Genomic DNA, 23,657 nt, shown 5'->3' with positions numbered 1-23,657 from the left:
TGCATAGCCGATCGGGGATGGAACCTAGAATTAGAGATGCTACGCTGTCGGGTTGTCACAAAGAGAGTGGCCCGCGCGGAACAAACGATAAAAGTTGGAATGAGAATTGTACTTTCGGAGATGCCTCCCATATAACTAGCTACCTTGGATCAAGTTGCTCGAAAGTACGATTCAAAAATCATTTCTTACAATCATATCGGGTATCGTCCGTTTCAAGTATTGTTGTAACCTACCTAAGTTTCTGGGTAGGAATCGGAAGAGATGAGATGAGGCTTTGTGATTTGGAAGTATCACCTGAATGACGACCAAAGAGGTTGGGATGTTTAGGTAAGCGTTGGCACCTGCGATATGGACATGGACATCTAGATGATTAAATTTGCCCGGGGAGTATTTTTATCATGTAGATACATACCTAGGTACATATGTCCCACAAACTACGCCATTATAACAGGGATCTTACTTAATAGGGTATAGATCATGCCAAGCTAAGCTCAACAGCTGCAGTAGTGGGGACTGAAACTCTGGAGATGCTTTCGTGTTAACTTTTTGACACTCTTGTAAAAGCTTCCCACTTGAAATAATAATTCCCAATTGAATTGACTTCCAAATTCACATGCATGTCTTTATGAATAATCCTACTTTTTCTTCATCCCATTGAATATGCGCCAATCTCAGGCTTTGGTGCTTTTGGGCATCATAGCTCAAAATAGGATTGTTATAGCAGGTTCTTTACCTCGTGGTGTTGGTCCTGAATGTTAGTATTCCTTATGTCATTATCTCTTCCATCCACATCTACAACACCGATGCTACTATTCGAGTTATGGATCGAACTTCCACTTGATTTTGTTGCTATTAGCTAACTTCTGATATATAGTCGTGAAATTCTACGAAACAAAAGACACATTCACCTGTATAGGTCATCCTTCCATAACCATTCCTGCCTCACGAATTAACGATAACTCCTGCGATTGTCCCGATGGTACCGACGAACCTGGCACCGCTGCTTGCGCATTATTAGATCATCTTTCCCCTCAACAACCTTTACCCGGTTCTCTCTCCGGTACTACAAACACCACCAATGCTCTCCCAGGTTTTTGGTGTGCCAACAAAGGTCATGTCGGTGCTTACGTTCCTTTCATGTACGTAAATGACGGAGTTTGCGATTATGATCTTTGCTGCGATGGTAGTGAGGAATACGGAAATGTAGGTGGAGTCAAATGCGAGAACAAATGTGCGGAAATCGGCAAGGAATGGAGACGAGTCGAAAAAGAACGAAAGGATAACCTCGAACGAGCCAACAAACGTCGTAGAACAATGGTGAAGGAGTCTAAGGAACTTCGTCGTCGTGTCGAAAGCAAAATTACTAGCCTTACCGAAGAAATCAAGGAACTTGAGGTAAAGCGGGATGAATTGAAGGTGAAACTCGACGAGGTTGAACGTCAAGAACGCTTCAAAGTTGTTAAGACCGAAGGACCTGGTAAACTTGGCGTACTTGCCGGATTGGCCAAAACGAGAGTGAACGAATTACGAGATACATTAAACAAGATTGTCAACGATCGTCATCAACTAAGAGCCAAGGTCGACGAGCTAGAAGGTATTCTGGCAGCATTCAAGGAGGAATACAACCCTAACTTCAACGACGAAGGTGTCAAGAAGGCTGTCAGAGCTTGGGAAGATTACGCTGCTAAGAAGGCTGGCGAGACTCAAGAACAGATCAATGAAGATGACATTCTAGCAGTCTCCAAGGAAGACAGCGAGGAATCTGGTATCAACTGGAAGGAATTTGAAGAGGATGAAGCTACCGATACGGATATTCGTAAGTACCTACTTTTGCGATGCTTCTCCTTGATCTGTTAGGTGTATTGATTGCATCGAGCAGCGGGCTAACTTGACACAGTATATAGTTTTGAGGCTTATCTCCCCGGCCCTCTCCGCGACTTCCTTCATTCCAAGATCAATCTTTTCCGGATTTGGTTAATTGAGAATGGAATATTGGCCGATGCTGGTTCTGAGAGAGGCGAATCACGTCTCGTCAAAGCCGCACGAGAAGCTCATGATACTGTAGCCAACGAGGTTAATGCAAAGACGCGGACATTAGAAGAGCAACAACGTGACTTAGAGAAGGATTACGGCAAGGATGATATCTTCCGATACCTTAAAGGCAAGTGTATCACGACCGAAGCTGGCGAGTATGAATATGAACTATGCTGGTTAGATAAGACAAGTCAGAAGAGTAAAAAGGGTGGAGGTAAAACCACAATGGGTAATTTCAATCGGTTCGACTTCGACGAGGCAGATGAGGAAGAACGTCATGACGGCAAGGGACTCGGACGAGGTAAACGTGTGGTTCTTCGATATGAAAATGGTCAGGGCTGCTGGAACGGTCCAAACCGTAAAACCGATGTTTGGCTCGCCTGTGCCGAAACAGAAGAATTATGGCGAGTTAGCGAGTTGGAGAAATGCGTTTATAAGATGGAAGTAGGTACACCAGCCGTTTGCGAGGAAGTTGTTGAGCCAGGACATACCAAAGATGAGTTGTGATCAAAGAATTTAGAGAAGATAGTAGCATAGAGTTATGTCACTAATACATCTATATACGTATTATGATACACGCATTATGATATCACGTTTCTTATTGTACTCTTCTGTTGGCTCTAGCTCGAAGGGATCATATGAAGTACGTGAACATGATAGGAGTACGACAGGGAAGAGAGGTAACATGTACATATGTAACTAGAGTACTGGGCAGCACGGTTGGACGAGCAATCGACAATATTCATGGTATGATTTATTATTCATTCGAGGATGATTATCTAACAGCTTCACTCCTCTTATATCCATCTACCATCTTTCTTCGTTTGGTTCTCTCTTTTTGTTCTGTAAGCACCTTTGCTGTTAGAGATGCCGTCATCGGATTGTTGATCCGACTTGATATGTCCTTCTTATCCTCTTTAGTCTTATTTGCTCGGTTACTACTCTTCTCTTTTTGCGATTCACCATCTATTCTGTTTCCTCTTGCATCTTCTGCTTTGCGCTTCTTCTTCCCGGCACTCTTATCCTTCTTTAGATTGTGCGCAAGTCCTGCCGCTTTCAAGTCGTCAATTCTCTTCGCTAGCTTTTCTATCTCGGCTTCGTCTGTAGATAGTATGGGTATAACGTGTTGTTGTTCGAATGCTTCGCTACATTCGGGACATTGTTTTTCGGTATCGGATATTTCTTTCATAGCTACTTCGGCAAAAACATGACCGCATGGAACGATATAAACACCTTTAGTGGCTGCGCCCAACTCTTTCATGCTAACCGGACATGCTGCGAACTCGCGACCATTTTCATCTTTCCTTGTGGTGATCTTTAGTTTTACTACGTCTTTTAGACTCTTGATTCCCGTTCGCGCAAATTCAGCTTCTTGGGTTTCGGGTATGGGCGTTTCGGAAGAAGGGATAAGGCATTGTAGGACGGATTCGTAATTATATAATCTCCCTCGCCAGTCGGATACCGTATTGGAGAGATCGAGAGGTGCGTCGGATAGAGGACATGTAGTCCAGGCATGTGTTAAGGATTCGAGAGCGGTAGCTTTTAGTTCGGAGGTTGTAGGAAGTCGAGCCGCCTCTCGTACGAGCTCACGTCGCTTGGGAATAGAACCACCATCATTTCCCATGATGAATAGATATTGATATGGAGAATGGGGAGAATTGAAGATTTCGTGGAAGATGACGAGTTTGATTAAATCGCCCAGTGTTCAATTAGTCTGTAGAGACCGAGAACAACTAGAGAGCGAAGTTAGGCGAAGGAGTATGCGACAGTCAACTCGACAGAATGATGGCAATGAATTGTTGGAAATATGATGGATGCGATAGGAGAGTGGCGGCAACAAGGCGGATTGAAATCCATTAATCAGTGTACCTAGGTATTACTTCATATCGATAAGATAAAGCTAGTGCGTGGGTACTAAACTTCGCAGAGTTAAGTACCCGGTACGCGCAGCTTAGCGTACCCTTAAACAGTAAAACCCGCTGAAATAACGCTCAATCTTGACCGTCATAAGGTCTCCGGCATCAGTGATTGGATAAAACCACCTAGTATTATTTCTTGGTAGCGTGCAGGTAGCACGGATTCTTGGGTCAACCCGCGTGTAACCAAGCAGCACTTGGGCACTCGCGTGTTTTAATGCGCTAATATAGGACAATTATAGGACAATTATAGGACAATTATAGGACATGCTTAGGTACACCTACAATACCTATAGTGAATGTATCTACCTAACAACCTTGAAAGTTTAGCGCGTTGTTCACGGCTACGTACGTACAAGCCGTCTAAAGCTCCCCTTCTTTTTCTCCTGTCTCGTTCTTCGTCACGAGCTCGATAATTCGAGCAAAGTGTACGCTCCAACAAACAACATTCTTACCGCCTCTATAACGAGGCTACTTTTATTCATCTCCCTTCTTCATTCTCTGTATACCTCCTTTACGCATAATAATTCCCTTCTTTTTATCTCCCCTCTTTAATCTTCCTGGTGGTGATAGGTTTCATCTTGTTCTTGCGATCGAATGTCGCAGTACTACCATCAACCATACCCTTGATGCGTTTGTTTGCGGTCGGCTCCTGAAGCTGTCTTCAACGCGGCTGAAGGGTAAAGAAGACCGACATTACATTCATTCGACACTATCAAGTTGTCGTTGCCGCTACCGTTCATCATGGCGCAACAACAGCAAGTGGCCCTTGAGGCCCTCGATGTTATAACAAGAGATCTAAAGTCGAGGTATGATCTGATCCCTCAGTTACGTCTACACATTTATCCCACCTACTCACTTCTTATGACGCAAACAGAGCCGGAGACGAGATACGAAAACAAGCAGCCAGTAATCTAAAGGATTTGGTTGCTGTTTGTTATAGAGGTACGAATATTTTATTTCTATTCATTTGTACCAGAGCTATATAACCCGACATGACTCGGCACAACACAATACGATGCGATGCGATGCGATGCGGTCCACCACAATACGACACAATACAGCGCTACACAATACCATACATGCGATAGTATCCCTTTTGTCTTGCTTCTGAGGCATTACTATGATAGACACGAGAGTATATACCGAATTTATAGCTGATCATGGTTTCTATTCCCAGACCTTCCACCGGAACAATTCCATGTATTCTATAATTCCGTCAACAATAGAATTACCATGTTAATGCTACACGGTAACGATTCCTCCGAACGATTAGGTGGTGTTTATGCCCTCGATGCGCTCGTCGATTTCGAAGGTGTCGATGTCACTGCGAAATATACTAGATTTACCGCGAATCTCAAAACCATCTTACGAGGAAAAGATATCGTGCCTATGCAACCTGCCGCCATAGCTCTAGGCAAGCTATGTAAACCTGGTGGTTCCTTAATATCCGAGTTAGTTGAATCCGAAGTAAAAACCGCTCTCGAATGGCTTCAGTCGGATAGAGTAGAGGAAAAGAGATATAGTGCTGTCTTGGTCCTCCGCGAACTAGCCCGAAATGCTCCTACCTTGATGTACGCCTACGTCGGTTTAATATTCGACCTCATTTGGGAAGGTCTTCGTGATCCAAGGCAGTTAATTCGCGCCACCTCCGCCGAAACCGTTAGTGCTTGTTTCGAAATTATTCGCGAGCGAGATCAAGAAATGAAGCAAGCATGGATGACCAAGATGTATAACGAAACAATCGCAGGCCTTAAGATGAATACCGTCGAGTACATCCATGCATCATTATTGGTATTGAAGGAACTCCTCGAGCAAGGTGGAATGTATATGCAGGAACATTATCAGGACGCTTGCGAGATTGTTTTCCGCCATAAAGATCATCGCGATGTAACCATACGTAAGACCGTAGTGGTACTCATTCCTGTCCTTGCGATATATTCGCCGAACGACTTCTCTCATGCCTACCTTCACAAGTTCATGGTATATCTTTCCGGCATGCTGAAGAAGGATAAGGAACGAAACGATGCCTTCTTGGCTATTGGAAGTATCGCCAACTCGGTTAAAAGTTCGATCGCGCCGTACCTCGATGGTGTTCTTATTTACGTTCGAGAAGGCTTAAGCGTCCAATCTCGAAAACGAGGTTCCGTCGATCCAGTCTTTGATTGCATTAGTAGACTTGCTGCTGCGGTTGGTCAAACACTCAGCAAGTATATGGAAGCTCTACTGGATCCTATCTTTGCTTGCGAACTCACTCCAAAGTTAACCCAGGCATTAGTCGACATGGCCTTCTACATACCACCAGTGAAAGCGACCATCCAAGAAAGGCTACTTGATATGCTAAGTAGGGTCTTATGCGGAGAGCCATTCAAACCTTTAGGGGCTCCTACTCCAAACACATTATCAGCTGTTCCCATCATCCCGAAGGATGCCAAGGATCCTCAAGCTTATGAACACCGAAAAGCTGAAGTGAAGCTGGCATTGAACACATTGGGAAGCTTCGACTTTTCAGGTAAGTCAATCAATTCTTCCGACTCCATCCGTAACTCCCCTATTCGTTCGCCCATCGATTATCATTCCATCAGTACTTCATCTATAACAACTTACTATTGCTACGATGATCGTCTTCTTCCCTCTTCTCCCTTCATTACAAAAAAAGCAATGCTAACATGGGATGCTAATTTTGTAAAGGCCACATTCTTAACGAATTCGTTCGTGACGTGGCCATTAAATATGTCGATGACGATGATCATGAAGTTCGTGAAGCTGCCGCCCTTACATGCTGTCAACTTTACGTACGAGATCCTATTGTGAATCAAACGAGCTATCATGCATTACAAGTTGTCGGTGATGTCATCGAGAAACTACTAACCGTAGGTGTATCCGACCCCGAATCGAAAATACGTGAGACTGTTCTAGCAGCTCTTGATGAACGATTCGATCCTCACCTTGCCAAAGCGGAGAATATCCGTACACTCTTCTTCGCCCTAAACGATGAGGTGTTTGGTATCAGAGAAGTAGCTATATCCATCATAGGACGCCTTGCGCGTTATAATCCAGCCTATGTCATTCCATCCCTACGCAAGACTCTAATTCAAATGCTCACGGAACTCGAGTTTTCGGATGCCCCACGTAACAAAGAAGAGAGCGCGAAACTTCTTAGTCACTTGGTACAGAATGCCCAAGGATTAATCAAACCATACGTCGAACCCATGATCTCAGTGCTTCTCCCAAAAGCTGCTGATACAAATCATGCCGTCGCAGCTACTATTCTCAAAGCAATCGGCGAACTTGCAACAGTTGGAGGTGAAGACATGCTTCCCTATAAGGACAAGCTTATGCCGATCATCATTGATGCGTTGAAAGATCATGCCTCCAACGTCAAACGTGAAGCGGCTCTACACACGTTAGGTCAACTTGCGAGTAACTCCGGTTACGTTATTGATCCTTACCTCGAATATCCGGAACTTCTCGATCTTCTTCAACACATCATTCGAGCCGAACCTCAAAGAGGACCTCTGCGACAAGGCACGATTAAGCTTATGGGAATTTTAGGTGCACTGGATCCCTACAGACATCAGGTACAGAATCCCCAAGACGAATACACCTGGCAACGTGCTTATAAGCGAGGAAACCCTACGAGTGAGAATATCAATCTTCTCTACTCGGATGAAGGTTCTGATTTCGAGCTAAGGCATGAGAAGTATAAGGGCATAAAAATGAACACCCTAATGAAGAAGCCCCAGAGAATTAATAACAAGAAAAATGAGTCTGAACAAAATGCTAACCAAAATGATACACAGCAAGTCGAAGAACGAGCCCCTGATGCTAGACGACGTGTCGAAACCAACCGAATGACCGATATATCACTAATGATGACAGGTTTAACTCCGTCGAATAAGGAGTATTATCCTACTGTTGTCATTAACGCTCTTCTGAACATCCTCAAAGATAGTTCTCTGGCTCAACATCACGCTGCGGTCATTGAAGCTATTATGAACATCTTCCGTACTCTTGGGTTAGAATGCGTTTCTTTCCTAGATCGTATTATTCCGGCATTCCTAGAGGTGATAAGAGATTGTCCACCAGGCCGGCTCGAATCCTATTTCAATCAATTAGCGACTCTTGTCAGCATTGTGCGTCAACACATCCGAAATTATCTACCCCAGATAATTGAAACACTTCACAATTACTGGAATACATCACCCTCGCTACAAGCTACCATATTATCGTTAATTGAGGCAATTTCGAGATCGTTAGAAGGAGAATTCAAGATCTATTTAGCAGGTTTACTACCAGCTATGCTTGGTGTCTTGGAAAAGGATTCGACTACGAAACGAATTCCTTCCGAAAAAGTCTTACATGCCTTTCTTGTTTTCGGATCCAGCAGTGAAGAATACATGCACCTTATCATCCCGGTGGTGGTACGTACGTTTGAGAAACAAGGTCAACCGACATTCCTACGCAAGTCCGCTATTGAAACTGTGGGCAAGATATCCCGTCAAGTCAATCTAAACGATTACGCGGCCAAAATTATCCATCCATTAACTCGAATCCTTGCTAGTGGAGAGTCGTCACTACGAGTAGCAGCACTAGATACGTTGTGCGCTCTCATCCAACAACTTGGAAGGGATTATCTACATTTCATGGGGACTGTTACCAAGGTCTTACAAGGTAACCAAATTCAACACCAAAACTACGAGCTACTAGTCAGCAAGTTGCAAAAGGGAGAAGCTCTACCACAGGATCTAAGCTCAGAAACACGATTTATCGACCAACTAGATGAACCATCCTTTGCCGACCTTGGAAACAAGAAACTCGAGATGAATGCGATACATCTAAAAGCTGCTTGGGATACTAAGGGTAAATCGACCAAGGAAGATTGGCAAGAATGGCTTCGTCGATTTAGTACCACCCTCCTAACCGAATCACCAAATCATGCCCTACGAGCCTGTGCTGTTCTAGCTAGTGTACATTTACCACTAGCTCGTGAGTTATTCAACTCGGCTTTTGTGTCTTGTTGGAGCGAGTTATACGAACAATTCCAAGATGAACTCATCCAAAACATCGAGAACGCTATACGCTCGGAGAATGTACCACCAGATCTACTTGGACTCCTACTCAATCTGGCTGAGTTCATGGAACATGATGACAAAGCTTTGCCTATTGATATTAGGGTCCTCGGAAGGGAAGCCGCTCGTTGTCATGCATATGCGAAAGCTCTCCACTATAAGGAGTTGGAATTCCTACAAGATCAAAGTGGACCAGCTGTAGAAGCCTTGATTGTTATAAACAACAAGCTTCAACAATATGATGCCGCTATAGGCATTCTTCGCAAGGCGCAGCTCTACAAAGATGGCATTCAGCTTAGAGAGACATGGTTTGAAAAATTAGAGCGATGGGAAGAGGCCTTACAATTCTACAACAAGAGAGAATCGGAAATGCCACGAGATCAAGCAGTTCCTCTTGATATTGTTATGGGCAAGATGCGTTGTTTACATGCTCTTGGCGAATGGGATGCTTTGGCCAACTTAACAAGTAACACATGGGCAAATTCGGCACCGGAAATTCAAAGACGTATTGCCCCTCTAGCGACTGCGGCCGCTTGGGGTCTAGGCAAATGGGACTCGATGGATAACTACCTACACTCCATGAAGAAGTCTTCACCTGATCGTTCATTCTTCGGCGCGATACTAGCGTTACACCGCAACCAATTCCAAGCTGCTGCCAAATGCATCCAGCAAACCCGGGAAGGTCTTGATACCGAATTAAGCGCCCTCGTGAGCGAATCTTACAATCGTGCTTATCAGGTTATTGTTCGGGTACAGATGCTTGCAGAACTCGAAGAGATTATTGTATATAAGCAAGCAGATGAGAGGAAGAAAATCACCATGCGTCGTACGTGGGAGAGTCGTCTGAAAGGATGTCAAAGAAACGTGGAAGTCTGGCAACGAATGCTTAGGTTACGTGGATTGGTCATCACTCCAGCTGAGAACATGCATATGTGGATCAAATTTGCGAACCTCTGTCGAAAATCTGGAAGAATGGGATTAGCCGAGAAATCCCTCAAGCAACTCATCGGTACAGAACAATCTCTCGAAACAATAATACCGTATTGGAGTCTAGATGGCCAATCTCAACTACAAGGGGCAACTAGGATTCCACCCCAGGTTATTTACGCCGTCTTGAAATTCTATTGGGAATACGGTCAAGGAGCGAAATTACGACAGACTGGTCATCCTGAAAAGACACTATACTGTCTCCGAAAGTTCACGAATGAGTCCGCTCATGGTCTTGAAATGGCTAGAGCTGCCATACAGACCGCACCCAATGGAATCGACGCGATGAGCGACTATGGTTTCCATAACGCGGTAGATACTGGAATGCCTAGCGTAAGGGCGCAAAAGATCATTCAAGATCAGACAGTTCTTCTCGCCAAATGTTTCCTAAAACAAGGAGAATGGCAAGTAGCATTGAATAAGCATGACTGGCAGAATCATAACGTCCAAGATATTCTAACATCCTACTCGAAAGCCACACACTACAATCCGAAGTGGTACAAGGCTTGGCATGCATGGGCTCTAGCAAATTTCGAAATTGTACAAGCTCTTACACCTCCTGGTGATAGGAATGCCCCGAGAGCAGATGCTTCCATCATTATCAATCATGTTGTACCTGCTGTTCAAGGCTTTTTCAAGTCTATCGCATTATCGTCAGGAAGTTCCCTTCAAGATACATTACGTCTCCTCACATTGTGGTTCGCTCACGGTGGCAGCAGCGAGGTCAACGCTGCAGTAACGCAAGGATTCGGTACTGTCAGTGTTGATACATGGTTAGAGGTGATCCCTCAATTAATCGCGCGTATCAACCAACCCAATACCCGAGTTCGTCAATCTATTCACAACTTACTCGCCGATGTTGGACGTAACCACCCTCAAGCCTTGGTCTATCCACTCACCGTAGCGATGAAGTCGGCTCAGAGTTCTAGAAGATCCAAGTCGGCAGCATTGATTATGGATAGTATGCGTGCGCATAGTGCCAAGCTAGTCGAACAAGCCGACACGGTCAGTCATGAGCTTATTCGGGTCGCAGTATTATGGCATGAACTTTGGCATGAAGGCCTTGAGGAAGCTTCTCGATTGTACTTTGGTGATCATAACATTGAAGGCATGTTTGCTACACTCGGACCATTACATGAATTGCTTGAACGTGGTCCCGAAACGCTACGTGAGATAAGTTTCGCGCAGACTTTTGGTCGGGATCTTACGGAAGCACGAGAATGGTGCCGCCAATACGAAAGTAGCCACGACGTCAATGATCTCAATCAAGCATGGGATCTATATTACCAAGTATTCCGTCGAATCGGCAGACAACTTCCACAGATGTCATCGCTCGAATTGGCGTATTGTTCTCCGAAATTGCTAGCCGCCAAAAACCTTGACCTTGCTGTACCTGGAACGTACCGTAGTGGTGCTCCTATCGTTCGCATATTATCATTCGATACGACATTCAGCGTGATCAATTCGAAACAACGACCTAGAAAAGCAAACACCAACGGTAGCGATGGAAATTCATACGCTTTCCTCCTCAAGGGACATGAGGATATTCGACAAGATGAACGTGTCATGCAATTATTCGGCTTATGCAATACTCTACTCGCTAACGATTCAGAATGTTACAAACGCCATCTGGGTATTCAGAGATACCCAGCAATTCCTCTTAGCCAAAATTCAGGTCTCCTAGGCTGGGTACCAAATAGCGACACCTTACACGTACTTATCCGCGAATACCGGGAAAGCCGCAAGATCCTCCTTAATATAGAGCATCGCATTATGTTACAGATGGCACCGGACTACGACAATTTAACCTTGATGCAAAAAGTCGAGGTATTCGGTTACGCATTAGATAACACTACCGGTCAAGATTTGTATCGTGTCCTATGGCTAAAGAGTAAGAGTTCTGAGGCATGGCTTGAAAGACGAACCAACTACACACGAAGCTTAGGTGTCATGAGTATGGTCGGCTATATCCTTGGTTTAGGTGATAGGCATCCTAGCAATTTGATGCTAGATCGTATCACCGGAAAGATTATTCATATCGACTTCGGCGATTGTTTCGAAGTTGCCATGAAACGAGACAAGTACCCCGAAAGAGTACCATTCCGTCTCACGAGAATGCTTACATATGCTATGGAAGTTAGCAATATTGAAGGTAGCTTCCGAATCACATGTGAACATGTCATGCGTGTACTTCGCGAAAACAAGGAGAGTGTAATGGCCGTCTTGGAAGCCGTAAGTTACCATTTCTTGTCATCATTGCTATTGTTCAATATCGCCATATCACTAACATAATTATACTACAGTTCATTCATGATCCCTTACTAACATGGCGCCTTACCAATGCTGCCTCCCCCGTTGGTCCTAATTTCCGTTCCGAACGAGAAGTCTCTTTAGGTGCTGGTGCTCAACGTGCTCGAAGACCAAGTATCTTAGACGCAGAACATCCACCTTCCGAATTCCTCGCCCAACAACCCGCTGGAACCACAGACACAACCCACCCTGGTGGTCCTCCTGGATCTCGTGCCCGAGCTCGTACGAACTCAAGCTTAATCAATGGTATTGGCCAAATACTTGAAGGGGAAATGGCCGAAATACAAAATGCTCGTGCTGTTGAGGTATTGGACCGCGTAAATCAAAAATTAACCGGTCGCGATTTTAAGCCGACCGAAGAACTTGACGTCGTTACACAAGTCAATAAGTTGATTATGGAAGCAACAAAACTAGAGAACCTATGCCAACATTATATTGGTTGGTGTTCATTCTGGTAGATCCATATTACCCTTTTGATTTTTACTACTTGTTGCAAAAGAAGGATTCCCTAAATGTATTCTCAAGGAGGAATGGGATTATTCTGGAGTTGGTGTGGGGTGATGAACTTGACGGAAAGGATGGAAAGATGGTTTCCCATGAATACCAGGTACCTAATGTATCTGATTCGAATTTATGACTAGATTATTTCGAATCAAGTTTTGATGCTTTGATATTATGGTATCGCAAATAGTCAAGTATCGAGCTAGACGTCATGAATTGATTGTTAAGTCGTCCCTAAACCTGATGTCTTGGTCCTAATGAATATGCTAGAGTTAATTCTATGGATGAGATGTCTGGAGCATAGAAAGATGTACCCATCGATGTTCATATCAAACAAGTTACCTCGTCGTTCTATCATCGCATGTAAAGAAGTGTACGATAAGGATATCCTAGTTAGCTTAATGATGGTAGAATGAACATGAGCCAGAATAGACAGCGACATATTACCGTAGCACGTCCTTACTATTATTGAATGCGAAATCTTACAATAACTTCGCCGAACTACTCACCTCAAGTTCTTTTCGCGATCGTCTATCTAGGTAGTTATTTCGCCCAATATCCAGCCTCAACCACACAAGTAAACCTTGGAACACAACCGAGTATCCAATGTTGCGCTGCCTAGGTAAACGTACCGATTCGACAAATGTCCCGGCTTTAGACAAGGAACTTTCGGCAAACTTGATGCATATGATCGTCCAAATTCCCCCTGTTTCCAATTCTCTAGCTAAGGGATTCCAGTTATAGAAAGTACTTGCATGCATACAGCGGTAAGTGGGTGAACCAACAAGCAACGGTAGCTCCGCCACCAACAATCAGTTCCAACATTTCGCATTCGCGTATGAACTCGTCTCTTAAACGCCTCGAATCTTATATATTCCTACTCTTGCTACTTTGTCTGCTTAGATATGTTCTTCTTTTAATTGGCGCCTCAATTCAAGATTGAATTAATAAATTTATTCCTTGTTGCATTCATCAATCATGGCAATTGAGTCATTAGACCTATCACTTCCTCCTTTCCAACCAGAAATGGTAAAGGTATTAGACGAAACCAACACCGAATCTGCTTCCGTTCCTCTCTATACGATGGTGCCAAACATATCTATGTCGCGCCTAGAAGAGATTGCCGAAATTCCACAAGAAGAATGGGAAACGATATATATGGAAAATAAAGTAGTACGCGTTGCAAAACCAACACCGGATTTCTCTGGTCAAAGCCTTACCGAATTGATAACCACCCATATCGCCATGGATAAAGATATAAAACCAACTGACGGGGGCGCTTCTTTAATTGGTTGGATGCCTGATTATTTTATTGTCGTCACAAACGAAGATATCGAGGATCATGGTTTATTACTTGTGTACGCCGATCCAGGATTTAAAGATGAAGAGAATGCAGAGGATAATGAGGATCCAAAGATGGGAAAGTTCTTTTTTCGGTCAAAAGATATGTTCAACATCATTAGTGGGAGGATTTTCTCGGGAACTGATTGGGATGATTTAGAAGAATCGTATGGTATGGATAGTGAAAAGAAGGATGCAGATGACGAGGGTAGTGAAGATGATGAAGATGATGAAGATGATGAAGATGATGAAGATGATGAAGATGATGAAGATGAGGAGGACAATGCAGAAGAGGAAGACAAGGATAAAAACGACGATGACTGGGTATAATGCTTGGGAAATTCAAACGCTACCTACCTAGGTATATTTCCCCAGGAACCATGAGCCTCGGGTACCTAGGCAGTATGGCCAACACTATGTTACACTACGTCTTTTCTAGGTGGCTGGATAACCTTCCGATGGGCCTTTTCTGTGAACAACACATCCGACTTGTTCTGAGGCCATATTAGAAATGGCTATGTTGCTATATTGCCCCTCAATGGCTCCTCCCACGATACGATACAATGAAACGGACATTGTGCCTACGGGTAGGGTTATTAATACCATGTGTCACCACTGTCCGTTTGTTAGAAAGACTTGAACGTAATGTGCTAGGTAGTTTTAAGACCTGCGTGAGGTACAATATTATGATTGGTCGTCTATTGCTGAAATAAAATCGTGGCTGGAATTTTGTAGACATATCTTGATGAAAAGGAGGGGAGGATAGCCGTAGATAAATTATTTGGCTGGGTGTGTTGACAATGAATAGGTACTATGTGACATGTCATTTCTCATAACCCATAGCAAATTAAATGAAGGATACTTAAGTATGCTATCTACCTATGAAGATGTTGAGGTCAACAATAACGTCTTTGCGTACATCCAGCAGATAAGTGTACCTAGGTATGTTTGTAGTTGAAATTCAACCTCGTCTGTATCTAACGCCGCAACTAACTCTAGAGCCTAGGTACACAGTTAGGTAGTTAGATTTAATTGGCCTCATCTCATACCACTATTTACGGACATCTGGAGTTAGTAACCCGACGCTGTGGTCCAGTGGCTTGCATACGGATAGGTCACTGCTGTACTTCCATAGGTAGGTACTTATCACTACCCGGTAGCTGCAGCTGTTTGAGTACCTAGGTACATATACACGCATCTAGTAAGAACGTACATAGCGCCTTCTTACAGCTTTGTAATTACCCAGGTGGTTATAGCTGCCAATTAAATGGGTGCATGTACCCCTCCCCGCCGCATTTCCCACCGATACCCCCGATACTCTACATTGGTACTAAGTGCGTATACATGTATACGGCGAACTAAGGCGATAAAATATATATACATAACTTACTACTCAATAGGTGGATAAAAGGTATTAATAAAAGCTGTTCGCCGTTAGTGAAAAGCAAGTTAAACGGCGAAATCTCGAAAGGATTAAATGAAGTTGTTATTCAGTCCCCAATCGAGGTTAGCGTCGTATAGTTAATACGTTAAACCCCCATAACACTAGTACGATCAGCGGCGTTACTACCCCGTCTTACCAGTAGACACAACGCCGGAACAGCCCGCACACTAACTAATTTAGGTCCCTCGTACCTAATATTAGGTACAGACAATTAATGTATGTATCCTCCAGTGGTTATTCTTAATGTTTACGATGTTACCTGACATTCTAAAAGAAAAAGAAAAAAGAAGGAAATGAGAGGCGAATGAATTTCTTCTATTCTATCACGTATTATTGTACTCGCATATGGCGCCCTTCTCTCTGTAGATACCTAAGTACCTTTCTGCCCAAGGCATACATGTATCAATTGATGATGGTCATTTTAGTATATACTTGGGTACCCTGCTGTATATGTACCTCCTAAAATTTTACCTTCTAATGTCGAATCTCACTTCCTCGTCGTCCTTGCAGTACTTGCCTTTCCAGCTTAGCCATTAGCGCTCGTTGGGACCTTATTTAAAGACGGGTAACTTCCCACTGTCGAATATAAGTACATGTGTACATATGTAGGTGCTTCACACCTTCTTCGTTCAAGTAAGAATTAATGGACTAAGCCAAGATCAGTAGGGTTTCTCCAACACTAAAGGCGAGTACATGCGCTTAGTCTTCGCGTCCTTCTTCGGGGGATACACGTACCTATCAACGTAGGTACAGAACCCTCCAGGTCTCTACCCACCTACATCTTAGGCTCTTACCTACTACCTACTACCTATCTACATGAAGGTACATACGATAGGTATGCGCATTAGTTGGTTTAGGTACTTCCTATAGGTGCTGTAGTTGCTGCGGTAGGTCCAGACATTGGAAGTCACCCACCCATCACTTCAACACCAACGAGTTACTTCTTTTTCTTTCTCGATCAATTTATTTGACCCTCACCCAACCTTTGATTTCTTGCCTACCCAAGTACTGAGGATACACGCCTCCTACCTTTCCTTCGTATAGGCAACTACCCTCGCATGACAAAAAATTCGTTCTACCCAATACTGAAGGTGCTCGTCAAATCCGCAAAAAACGACATCGTTATTACGAGTAACCTCCCCTTCTAAATCTTTTAATCTTGGTTCTCGACCTTGAACAGTTTTCGTTTACCTTTTTTAAATCCTTTCTTCCTTCTGTTGTCGTGTTGACAGCCCACCGCAATACTTGTCCACCCCCTACTCGTACTTTGATCTCTACCTACTCTACCAAGTCATTTTCCTATACGGAGTACCAGACTCTCTTCACCCATTAGTGACCTTCATCACTCCTCTACGCAGCAAGACGACGTTGCTGGCCCGCATTTACTGCGTACCATCATTCATCTTCTGGTTTGTTTTACATATTCTACTTCTTATATTTATTCCATCGTTTACTACTACCTTCTTTCTCGTCATTGCTAATCAACCTTATTATAGGAACGCAACTTTTACACGAGGATTGGAATTGATGCCTCACTTTTAGTTTGGTCACTTTAATTCCCCTTGGACCTTTTTCCATATGAATTCCCACTTCATTTGATCCGTTTGTAATCTTCTTTTGATTTCCTCGAGTCAAGATGGATTCTCCGGCTGGCTTGAGTTTCCAAGCAAACCGGCTCGCCAACATGAATCAACTTGTGGATCTGCGAAAGGGTATGCTAGAGAGTGAAAAGAAATGCCTTTCCCTAACCCATGAGTACAACCTTGAGCAAATGAAGGCAGCTTTGCCTGAAGATTTGTATCGGAACGTCCTCTTGCCCATGGCGGACAAGAGTTTTAAGTACGAAATCCAAACCCTCGAGGCTAATCATAAGCAACAAATCGAGAAAATCGAGAAAGATTACATGGGAGGTTCTAGTCGCCACCAACCGACATCTCACGACCAGCTTGAGTTAAATATACCCACTAACGACACACTTCACGACCAAGGCGAGATAATCGATGATGAAGAATTCGCCGCAACGCATTTTACGTCGCCAACTCTGAGTAAAGATATCGGCGTCACAGCTGGTGATACCTCGAAGTTTCTAGATGTAAGTAATGGACCTGGCCGACCGGAGGATATTGACCGGCGAATGCTATCGATCCCATCCGCTTTTCCGCTTAAAAACCCGCTGTATTATATAAATCGCCCCTGGATTTGTTCCATACATCACGAAACCATCTTAGGAGAACGACGTCTAATAATGCGAATCCAGTCCAAGAAACGCAAGGCATCTTTGCCTGGGGATAATACGAAGCGACTGCGCCTTGATACCGCCATCAATCCCAATCCCCTTTGTACCCCTGCAACTACACCTTTGGTTGAGTTTGCTCCTCAGAGATTTGAGTCCACTCCTCAGAAAGTCGAGTCTGCTCCTCAGAGATTTGTCGCATTCAACGAAGTTTACCAGGATGGCAAAGCTGACCACAAGGATACGATCGTGGAGTGGCCGGCCGGCAGTCATAAGTGGTACATCCTCAAGTGTGGAAAACACAATCTTCGTTTCAAGTCGAACCCAGTCACGGGTGCTGCAACGCACCTAAATGGTTCCCACCATGGCTTCCCGGATAGAAACCGGGATACAGCCGTGAAGACCCTGGGATACCAGGTAGTGGACTGCAATGAGGCGCTAGCGGAATTGAACAACAAACTTGCAGAAGAATCATATGGCACTGGTCATAAATCGCCTAGTTCTAAGACGACAAGACGATTGAGCACTACTCACAACAAACAGCAGGAATCTACCAGCAACGCTCCTGTTATTCTTCCCACTGCGCCCGAAGTAGCAGTTACGAGCCAGGGTCCGACTCAAGAGACCGCTACATCTCGGAATGCACCAAGGGATTCCAAGTCCGCCGATCCGGGCAACCCAATTATTCTAAACCCGAAGGACTTCCACATTTATTATGGCCGTTGGAAGCTCACGGCTGATGGGGGAGAGAACCTAATTTACCCGGTCATGATCCTAGGATGGGATGCGCAAGACGGAAGTGGTTTGGAATGCGGAACCACCCTCAAGGATACTGGCCTACTGGAGAAATCCTCTCGTCCGCCCGGTTGTTACGTCTATGGCGACAACAAGATCATTAGTTGGAAGCCGGAGTACGCGAATGGAGGTCCTAGAGTCAAGTTTAGGAGGTTCCCAGTAATGTTCTTCGACGAAAGTCAGACTGTAGCCTGGCTCCCAGCTGAAGATCTAGAAAGATTTCCGCTCTACAAGACCGACGCACCATCTGATCCCAGTGATCCCTTCAATGCTGCACGTCGATGGATTGCCGAGAGGGAAGGTTTTAAGACATGGGATGATAGAGAGAGGAATCGAATGAATGGTAAGTAGTTTATACTTTCTTGTTCCCCTTTTCCTTTACCCAAGTTCCTCAACTGACATATTGCTCATTAGTTCTTCTTACCGGCCATTATGGAAATGATGGAGCTCATGGACCTGCCGAAGGAACTGGTGTGTCTGGCAATAACAATGATTCAGTCGATTCAGATCTCGAATCGGAGGCTAGATCTAGTACTTCGAATGGTACGACTGAAACCGAAAAGTTGCTAAGGGAGATGATGGACAAAGGTGGTGAGATCGAAGGTGACGAGGATTACGAGATATCCGACGCGGACGTGGATGGTAAGGTCATCAACGAAGCCAACGACGTCGACGATAACGTCCTCGACCTCGAACCACATGATTGGGACAACGATCCTTCTGTCATTGCGGAAGCTAAGGCTGATTTTGAGTCTTACCCTCTACGAAGCACAAAAACTTCTGGTCAATCAGCTTCGCAGGCTAATCCCACATCTGAAACGCGTGAGGCTGGTGAGGCTGGTTTGGCAGATGCAGCAGATGCAACAGACGCAACAGTACCTGCAGGACCCTCAGGTTCAGCGGGCTCAGCAGGTTCATCAGGGCCAGCAGTTTTGGCGGGATTAACAGGACCAGCAGGACCATCGGATCCAGCAGATTCGGTAGCAATGGGTATGAAGTCTGCGCGTAAGCTCTCCCATCAGGCGTGTTCTACATCCTCTACATCCTCTGTACCAAACGTATTGTCGAACAAGTCGACTCTAAGTATGAACCAACCACCTATGACACCTGGTTTGAGCCAACCTCCTCAACTTTCTCAGCCTAGCGGATTCGGTATAGCGTTCAAGTCTACTGAGGCCGAGAGCCGAGATGATTCCCAGAAGGGAGTAGCAAATATCGCCAGTATGTCGGTACCCAGTACAGCTAATGCAGACTTCGAGCTGATTACATATCACAACGACGATCACAATCAGCATTGGACGAAGTCGGATGGGGAACGTGGCGTCCAGCTCTTTTACAGCCCTGACAAAAAGAGCCTCCGGGGACGAGGACCAATGGGCAACGTTACTATTGACCCATGCAAGTATACTAGCTTTTCTAGAATGCACGCGGCGGAGTTGAGTGACCGTCACCGTCTTGTCTTGCTAGTACACGAAGACGGGTCGGTGGTGAACCTCGCTTTCAGTCGCAGTGAAGGAAGCCCGTTGGGAAGCGGTATGGTTCAATCTCGCCGGTTCGCTCAATGGATTCGACAAGTAAATCCCGCCATCCAATATAAACTTGATGTATGATGGCTGCTTACGCGACTAACGACGTTGGGATCTACTACCCCATGTTCCAACTACCTAGGCATGAATGGACGAGAAGATGGTGGTGACAGTTCGTTCTGCGAGGGTCTAGGAGAAGGGGGATAAAAAGGAGGGGGGGTTAGTTTTTTCGATTCTTCCTTTGCTATATTGATCCTTGATTTGAGCCATGATGTTGGGGTGGAGTTTACCTCAGGTTAACACGATACCTACTAGATAGTCAGGCTACTTATACCCCCCCGTTATTAGAGTAATGAATGCCATGTTTCTGAAATTCTTCTAATGATAAAGTGATTTGATATGACATTTCAAACAGCTTCGTTCTTGATTAATTAAGTAAGGTGGAGGTTATCCTAGGGTTCCATCCCTGACGTATTCACCTAGGATGGTAGTACATGTATTAAGCTCCCTAGCTACAGAGCGTGCTGGCGTGACATGTGAAAATACCGAGGAGCTGGAGATGTCAGCATTATTTCCCCGCAATGGAGTCATGCTAGGTCAGCAGGCTAAACGATATTGGGTAATTAAGCAAGGTATCTGATACCTCTTTCAGGCAAGCTAGATTTCTTTTGTCAGATGGAATCATAGAATCATCTCGGATAGTATTTACCAATCTCTCTTTAATCTTTTTAATGAGAAATGGTTTTAAATATCTTCAAGCTGATTCTATTTTCTTAGATCCTTTCGTTTCATTATTACCTATGTGTTTTTACCATCTATTTAATATCACCTACAACTACCTATACGTGTAGTGAAAAGTATTAAACTATCTACCATGTACCGAATAGGTATAATAGGTATCTTTTACAGTTACGCGTACCAGGATCTACCATCACTAAATGACGTCGTTTTGAAGGTGGCGGCAGTAACGACAGCAGGCAACTCGGATTAAATCTAGCCGCGATCAAGAATAGAGCAGTCTCGAATTGTATCCCGCGACAACTTCCTTTTCCTTTTTTTTTTTTTTTTTTCTTTAACTACGGCCCTTGATGGCTGCTCTGGTAAGCTCTATCCAAACCATTATTATCATTATTATTATTCCTTTTCATCTTTCCATTGCATTGGTTTAAAGCTGTTGTCTCATACGTTTTTAATTGAAGGCGTCATCGGACCAGATGATGATCAATGTGCATAAACCTCGGCATTCGCATTTGTATTCCTACTCCCATTTCCATTTCCATTCCCTCCGACAATCTAGGAGTTTAGCAACTTAGCAGTCTAGGATGATTTCATAACATCCAGGCAACCACTGTGAAATATCAAGAGATAGGACAGCAAACAGCAGCAGAATAGCACAGTAACAAAATACTGTAATCTGTATTATCTATATCACTTTGCTTATAATATGATCTTCGCGTATCAAAAGACTAACACTTTCTTTTCTTTACTTTCGCGCTTCAGGATACCCCTTGGCTTACACACATGTCGACCCCGAAATCTACTTCCCGCGCCGACGTCGACGGTCTTATAACTCCTTCCGATCCTCCTCCAACCTACGCTCCTCCTACCTATGCCTCTTTCTCTCCCGCGAACCTTTCCACTGCCGCCTCGGCTGCCAAACGAAGATCAACTATTCTCGTACACCAAAAATCCCCCTTGCTATTAGCCACGCCGCCTCAAATCACACGCGCCCTAGCTTATAGCCATCCATTTCTCTTGCCGCTTAATAAATTGGTGGGATTATTAACATGGACAACCGGGGATCCATGGGAGAGTTTCCTATTGCTCATCATCTTCTGGGCAGCGGTACTCTATGGCGACGTCGTAGTGCGATTCGCCGGTCCAATCGTAGTAGTCATGGGTATAATAGGTGGAATGTACGGACGAAGATATAGTCCGTTATCAAGTAGTGGTTGGACCGAACATCCAAGTGTCGCCAATAACAAGGATAAGAAAGCATCGGTCGCATCGGCTGGAGGAAGCGCCAACGGTTTACATCAACGTAACGCGAGCGAGTTTACTAGTACGAAACACCAAAAAACGTTGGACGAGATCGTCGATACCGTTAAAGTCTTTACGACTAGATGTAATATCCTACTTGAACCCTTACTCGAAATGACCGATTTCCTTTCTACACAACGAACAGCTACTAGCGCAACCACCCGACCAGCCTTGACTACATTGTTCGTTCGTATATTAGCCATCACTCCCGTCTGGATAGCATTAACACTTCCACCGCTACGAATCATAACGACAAGAAGAGTTGCCTTAGTATTTGGGACCACTCTACTTACTTGGCACTCTAGAGTATGTAGAGTATCACGAACGCTGTTATGGCGAAGCGCTACGATGAGGAAATTAGCAAGATTAATAACTGGATTACAATTTGAAGAACCAACAAAGGCCAAGCCAGAAGGTACCAATGGTAAACAGGCCGACCCCTTCACAGCTACTTCCAAGACGAAGAAACCAAACGGAACCGCTAAAATCTCACCATCCGCCTTGACGGAAGCTCTTAAACATAGCGGCCGTGCGGGGGCTAAGGACTCGGGCGTACGCTTCACATTTATCATATACGAAAATCAAAGGCGTTGGTTAGGATTAGGATGGACGAATAGTTTATTCGCCTACGAACGTGCGGCTTGGACAGATGAACACAATAATGTAGTACCTCCTAAAGATGAATTCGAATTACCAGAAGTAGAAGATGGACATGCGAAATGGAGATGGGTAGAAGGAAGTAAATGGCGTGTCGATGGCGCACCCGATCTTGATGAACCCGATTACGACACAGATGCTGGTAAGAATGGGTGGATATTTTACGATAACAAGGTACGTTTTTCATATTAGACCCAATTAAGTGGGCTAATCATTCTTACAATCATGTAGTGGCAGAATGGTCGTCGAGGAAATGATGGTTGGGGTCGTTGGACACGTCGACGTAAATGGTATCGTGATGCTGAACTGGTTGAAATTGCCGATCATTCGAATTCACCCCCACCACCCGAGTTGCCCGCACGACCACCTCCAGTTTCTACACCTAGCTCAGAGAGGATAGAAGTATCTACCGTATCCACTTCTAGTCCAGAAGTATCGACGAATCCAGAACCCGACAAGAATACGTCTAGGGAAGAGGACGATGCAGTCTCAGTCCTTAGTACCTCATCTAAATCGGCTAGGTTCAGGTTACCTGGTCCTTCGCTACGTCGTCGAACTACGGGTGGCACACATAGATCTAGAAGGACAAGCGAGGCTGCAAGTTTACGTTCGAACGATGACGAAGGTAGTCTTACACCAGCATTAGAATTAGAAATTCAAGGACATCAAAGGGATCAAGGTCAATGGGGTATCGGAGATGAGGCTCAGATGGGTTTAGAGTGAAGGATATGGGAATTGTTAAGCTATCTGCTTAATTACGATTATGATGGATCATTACACATAGCATTGGAGGGGCGTTTG

The 23,657-nt window shown here is 44.5% G+C and overlaps 6 protein-coding genes across 6 annotated transcripts; 5 read left to right on the top strand and 1 right to left on the bottom strand.

Annotated features, from left to right (window-relative positions):
• Window positions 1-660: 660 nt before the first annotated feature.
• On the top strand, window positions 661-2,541 carry F4822DRAFT_430905 (glucosidase 2 subunit beta; the record flags this gene model as incomplete). The annotated part of the gene is made up of 3 exons (XM_051461385.1): window positions 661-754; window positions 875-1,816; window positions 1,898-2,541. The coding sequence occupies 3 exons, from the start codon at window positions 661-663 to the stop codon at window positions 2,539-2,541; spliced, it is 1,680 nt and encodes a 559-aa protein (XP_051313924.1).
• A 134-nt stretch (window positions 2,542-2,675) lies between these two features.
• F4822DRAFT_303695 (DUF602-domain-containing protein) lies at window positions 2,676-3,841 on the bottom strand. Its single transcript, XM_051455216.1, has one exon. The coding sequence runs from the start codon at window positions 3,656-3,658 to the stop codon at window positions 2,810-2,812; it is 849 nt and encodes a 282-aa protein (XP_051313923.1). The 5' UTR covers window positions 3,659-3,841; the 3' UTR covers window positions 2,676-2,809.
• Window positions 3,842-4,244: 403 nt separating this feature from the next.
• Window positions 4,245-13,362, top strand: F4822DRAFT_408768 (FAT-domain-containing protein). Its single transcript, XM_051458597.1, has 6 exons — window positions 4,245-4,759; window positions 4,828-4,895; window positions 5,131-6,462; window positions 6,642-7,531; window positions 7,754-12,241; window positions 12,313-13,362. Exons 1-6 carry the CDS (start codon window positions 4,695-4,697, stop codon window positions 12,775-12,777), a joined length of 7,308 nt encoding a protein of 2,435 aa, XP_051313922.1. The 5' UTR covers window positions 4,245-4,694; the 3' UTR covers window positions 12,778-13,362.
• Window positions 13,363-13,567: 205 nt separating this feature from the next.
• On the top strand, window positions 13,568-14,594 carry F4822DRAFT_303666 (uncharacterized protein). The gene has a single exon (XM_051455215.1). It carries the CDS (start codon window positions 13,799-13,801, stop codon window positions 14,489-14,491), a length of 693 nt encoding a protein of 230 aa, XP_051313921.1. The 5' UTR covers window positions 13,568-13,798; the 3' UTR covers window positions 14,492-14,594.
• A 2,647-nt stretch (window positions 14,595-17,241) lies between these two features.
• Window positions 17,242-20,243, top strand: F4822DRAFT_430901 (uncharacterized protein; the record flags this gene model as incomplete). The annotated part of the gene is made up of 3 exons (XM_051461384.1): window positions 17,242-17,697; window positions 17,863-18,976; window positions 19,048-20,243. The coding sequence occupies 3 exons, from the start codon at window positions 17,242-17,244 to the stop codon at window positions 20,241-20,243; spliced, it is 2,766 nt and encodes a 921-aa protein (XP_051313920.1).
• Window positions 20,244-20,963: 720 nt separating this feature from the next.
• F4822DRAFT_303641 (Pex24p-domain-containing protein) lies at window positions 20,964-23,598 on the top strand. Its single transcript, XM_051455214.1, has 4 exons — window positions 20,964-21,055; window positions 21,115-21,259; window positions 21,660-23,030; window positions 23,088-23,598. The coding sequence occupies exons 2-4, from the start codon at window positions 21,248-21,250 to the stop codon at window positions 23,577-23,579; spliced, it is 1,875 nt and encodes a 624-aa protein (XP_051313919.1). The 5' UTR covers window positions 20,964-21,055; window positions 21,115-21,247; the 3' UTR covers window positions 23,580-23,598.
• The last annotated feature ends 59 nt before the right edge of the window (window positions 23,599-23,657 follow it).

The sequence above is a fragment of the Hypoxylon trugodes genome, assembly GCF_022578975.1.
Source record: "Hypoxylon trugodes strain CBS 135444 unplaced genomic scaffold F4822scaffold_6, whole genome shotgun sequence".
Classification (NCBI taxonomy): Eukaryota; Fungi; Ascomycota; class Sordariomycetes; order Xylariales; family Hypoxylaceae; genus Hypoxylon; species Hypoxylon trugodes.
The sequence above is the reverse complement of the archived record's forward strand: the minus strand, read 5'-3'. Positions and strand labels throughout refer to the sequence as shown.

Bases quoted from the DNA above. Each gene is read 5' to 3' on its own strand.
- F4822DRAFT_303695 (XM_051455216.1), bottom strand. From the start codon at position 3,658: ATGGGAAATGATGGTGGTTCTATTCCCAAGCGACGTGAGCTCGTACGA.
- F4822DRAFT_408768 (XM_051458597.1), top strand. From the start codon at position 4,695: ATGGCGCAACAACAGCAAGTGGCCCTTGAGGCCCTCGATGTTATAACA. The intron at 4,760-4,827 runs GTATGATCTGAT...TGACGCAAACAG, and splicing joins ACAAGAGATCTAAAGTCGAG to AGCCGGAGACGAGATACGAA. The intron at 12,242-12,312 runs GTAAGTTACCAT...ATTATACTACAG, and splicing joins TAATGGCCGTCTTGGAAGCC to TTCATTCATGATCCCTTACT.
- F4822DRAFT_303666 (XM_051455215.1), top strand. From the start codon at position 13,799: ATGGCAATTGAGTCATTAGACCTATCACTTCCTCCTTTCCAACCAGAA.
- F4822DRAFT_303641 (XM_051455214.1), top strand. The intron at 23,031-23,087 runs GTACGTTTTTCA...ACAATCATGTAG, and splicing joins GGATATTTTACGATAACAAG to TGGCAGAATGGTCGTCGAGG.